The sequence below is a fragment of the Eimeria necatrix genome, genomic scaffold (genome assembly GCF_000499385.1).
Source record: "Eimeria necatrix Houghton genomic scaffold, Enh_scaff1949, whole genome shotgun sequence".
Classification (NCBI taxonomy): Eukaryota; Apicomplexa; class Conoidasida; order Eucoccidiorida; family Eimeriidae; genus Eimeria; species Eimeria necatrix.
In genome coordinates, this window is record NW_013652586.1 from 884 (window position 1) to 4,163 (window position 3,280).

The 3,280-nt window shown below is 33.1% G+C and overlaps 1 protein-coding gene across 1 annotated transcript; it reads left to right on the top strand.

Moving 5' to 3' along the window:
* Positions 1 to 489: 489 nt before the first annotated feature.
* ENH_00025370 (Protein PROLIFERA, related) lies at positions 490 to 1,756 on the top strand (the record flags this gene model as incomplete). Its single annotated transcript, XM_013579805.1, has 2 exons — positions 490 to 565; positions 1,140 to 1,756. Coding segments are annotated over 2 exons (693 nt in total), but the record flags the coding sequence as incomplete, so codon positions are not given.
* Between the last annotated feature and the right edge of the window lie 1,524 nt (positions 1,757 to 3,280).

Genomic DNA, 3,280 nt, shown 5'->3' on the forward strand with positions numbered 1-3,280 from the left:
CCGCCTCCAATAGTCCCTTTTCCTCTCCTCAAAAGTCCCCTCTTATCTCCCCAAAAGTCCCTTTTTTATCTCCACAAGTCCCTTTTTTCTTTCCTCAAAAGTCCATTTTTGTCTCCAAAAGCCCTTTTTTGTCTCCAAATTGTCCGTTCTTTTGCCTCAAATTGTCCCTTTCTTTGTGCCTCCAATTGCCCCTTCCCTCCGCCTCCAATTGTCCCCTTTTATCTCCCCAAAAGTCCCTTTTTTGTTTCTAAAAGTCCCTTTTTTGTCTCCAAAAGTCCCTTTTTTTGCCCCCAAAATTCCCATTTTTGTCTCCAAAAGTCCTTTTTTTGTCTCCAAATTGTCTCCTTCTTTTTGCCTCCAATTGTCCCTCTTATCCTCCCCAAAAGTCCCTTTTTTCTCCTCAAAAGTCCCTTTTTATCTCCTCAAAAGTCCCCTTTTTCTCTCCTCAAAAGTCCATTTTTGTCTCCAAAAGTCTTTTTTGGCCCGCAGGTGCCGGAGGCCGATGTCCCCCGCAGCCTCACTTGCGAGCTCGTCGGCCACGCCTTCACCGACGTCCTCCAGCCAGGTCTGTTTGTCTTTTTTGTCTCTTTTTTGTCTCTTTTTTGTCTCTTTTTTGTCTCTTTTTTGTCTTTTTTTGTCTCTTTTTGTCTCCTTTTGTCCCTTTAGTTGTCTCCTTTGTTGTCCCTTTAATTGTCCCTTTAATTGGCTCTTTATTCGGCTCTTTTTGGCTCCAGATTTGTCTTTTTCTGGTCCTCCAGATTTCTCTCATTTTGGCTTTTCTCCGTCTCCTTTTTCTCCCTTTTTTGCCTTTTTTTTGTCCCTTTTTTCTCCCTTTTTTCTCCCTTTTTTGTCCCTTTTTTGTCCCTTTTTTGTCCCTTTTTGCCTCCCTTTTGTCTCTTTATTTGTCTCTTTATTTGTCTCTTTATTTGTCTCTTCATTTGCCTTTTTGTTTGTTTAATTTTGGTTCCCTATTTGTCTCTTTTTGTCCCTTTTTTGTCTCTTTTGGTTTCTTCACTTCTCCAATTCCTTCTAACTCCTTTAAACTCTTTTGAGCCATTAATTAATTAATTAATTAATTAATTTATTTATTTATTTATTTATTTAATTATTTATTTATTTATTTATTTATTTGTCTTCAGGAATGCAAGTGACCCTGGGGGGCGTTTTGCTGCCGGTGCAGCAGCACAGCAGCCAGCTGCTGCGGCTGGGTTTGGTGCAGCAGCAGCAGTTTGCTGTCAGCAGCATCCAGTTCCCAAAGGCCCCATTTGCTGCTGCTGCTGCAGCAGCAGCAGCAGGAGGCGCCCCCGCAGCAGCAGCAGCGGGGAGCCGGGAAGAGCGGGAGCTGCAGCAGCAGCTGCAGCAGCTGCTGCAGCAGCAGGGCCTCTACGAAACCCTTGCTGCTGCTGTGTCTCCTTCTGTCTTTGGACTTTTAGATGTCAAGAAAGCTTTGCTGCTGCAGCAAATCGGCGGAGTCCCCCGCAGGAAGCAAGACGGGGGCAGCATCCGCGGAGACATCCATTTGCTGCTGCTGGGAGACCCCGGGCTGGCCAAGTCCCAGCTGCTGAAGCAAGCAGCAGCAGCAGCAGCAAGAGCTGTTTATGCTGCAGCAAGCAGCAGCAGCAGCAGCGGACTCACTGCTGCTGTTCTCAGAGACCCCAAAACCAAGGAGACAGTCCTCGAGGGCGGGGCCTTGGTGCTGGCCGACAAGGGACTTTGCTGCATTGATGAGTTTGACAAAGTTGGTTTTATTTATTAATTTAATTAATTAATTAATTATTTAATTAATTAATTAATTAATTAATTTGTTTGTTTGTTTGTTTGTTTATTTGGTTTGTTTTGGTTTTTGTTTTATTCGTTTATTTGCTAAATTGCTTTAAAAACAAAGGACTTTGCTGCATTGATGAGTTTGATAAAGTTGGTTTTATTTATTTATTTATTTATTTGATTAATTAATTAATTTAATTAATTAATTAATTAATTAATTAATTAATTATTTTGTTTATTTTGGTTTTTGTTTTATTCGTTTATTTGCTAAATTGCTTTAAAGACAAAGCAGGGACTTTGCTGCATTGATGAGTTTGATAAAGTCCGTTTTAATTAATTAGCTATTTACTTAATTGTTTTAATTAATTAATTAATTAATTGTTTTAATTAATTAATTAATTAATTGTTTTAATTAATTATTAATTGTTTTGTTTATTTTGGTTTTTGTTTTATTTATTTATTTGTTTTATTTATTTAATTGCTTAAAAAAAAGAAACAGTTTTAGAAGGAGGGGCTTTAGTTCTTGCGGATAAAGGACTTTGTTTTTAATTAATTGTTTACTTAATTAATTAATTATTTAATTAACTAAATAATTATTTATTTAATCAGTTATTTACTTTAATTAACTAGTTATTTAATTAATTATTTAATTAATTTTTTAATCATTTATTTAGTTAATTATTTTATTTAATTATTAAGTTATTTGTTTAGTTGTTTAATTTAATTAATTAGTTATTTGTTTGTTTGTTTTATTTAATTAATTAGTTACTTGTTTATTTGTTTTATTTAATTAATTATCTGTTTCGTTTATTTAGCTTTTTGTTTTATATGGTTGTTTGTTTTATTTGTTCAGTTGTTTGTTATGTTTATTTACTTCATTTAATTATTTGTTTATTTAATTGTTTGTTTTTTATTTATTTTATTCTTTTGATTTATTTTATTTAATTATTTAATTATTTAATTATTTTTATTCAAATGGATGATTATGATACAAGTGCAATCTATGAGGCTTATTTTCTTCATTTTTGGATTAATTAATTAATTCAATTAATAAAATAATTGAATTGTGTTTTTAATTAATTTATTTATTTAATTAAGTTATATTATTTATTTAATTAAATTATTTATTTATTTAAATTATTTATTTATTTATTTATTTATTTATTTATTCAGATGGAGCAGCAAAGTGTCTGCATCAACATAACGAATTATCCGTTTTCTTTAATTCTTTTTCCAACTAACGAATTAATGAATTATTTAATTATTTAATTAAACAAACCAACAAATTAATTATTTAATTATTTAATTAAATTAATTAATTAATTAATTAATTAATTATTTATTTATTTATTTATTTATTCAGATGGATGATTACGATAGAAGTGCCATTTACGAAGCCATGGAGCAGCAAAGTGTTTCCATTGCAAAAGCTGGCCACTGCAGCACGCTGCCAGCAAGAGCAGCAATTCTTGCTGCAGCAAACCCCAAAGACGGACAGTCCGCTGCTGCTGCTGCT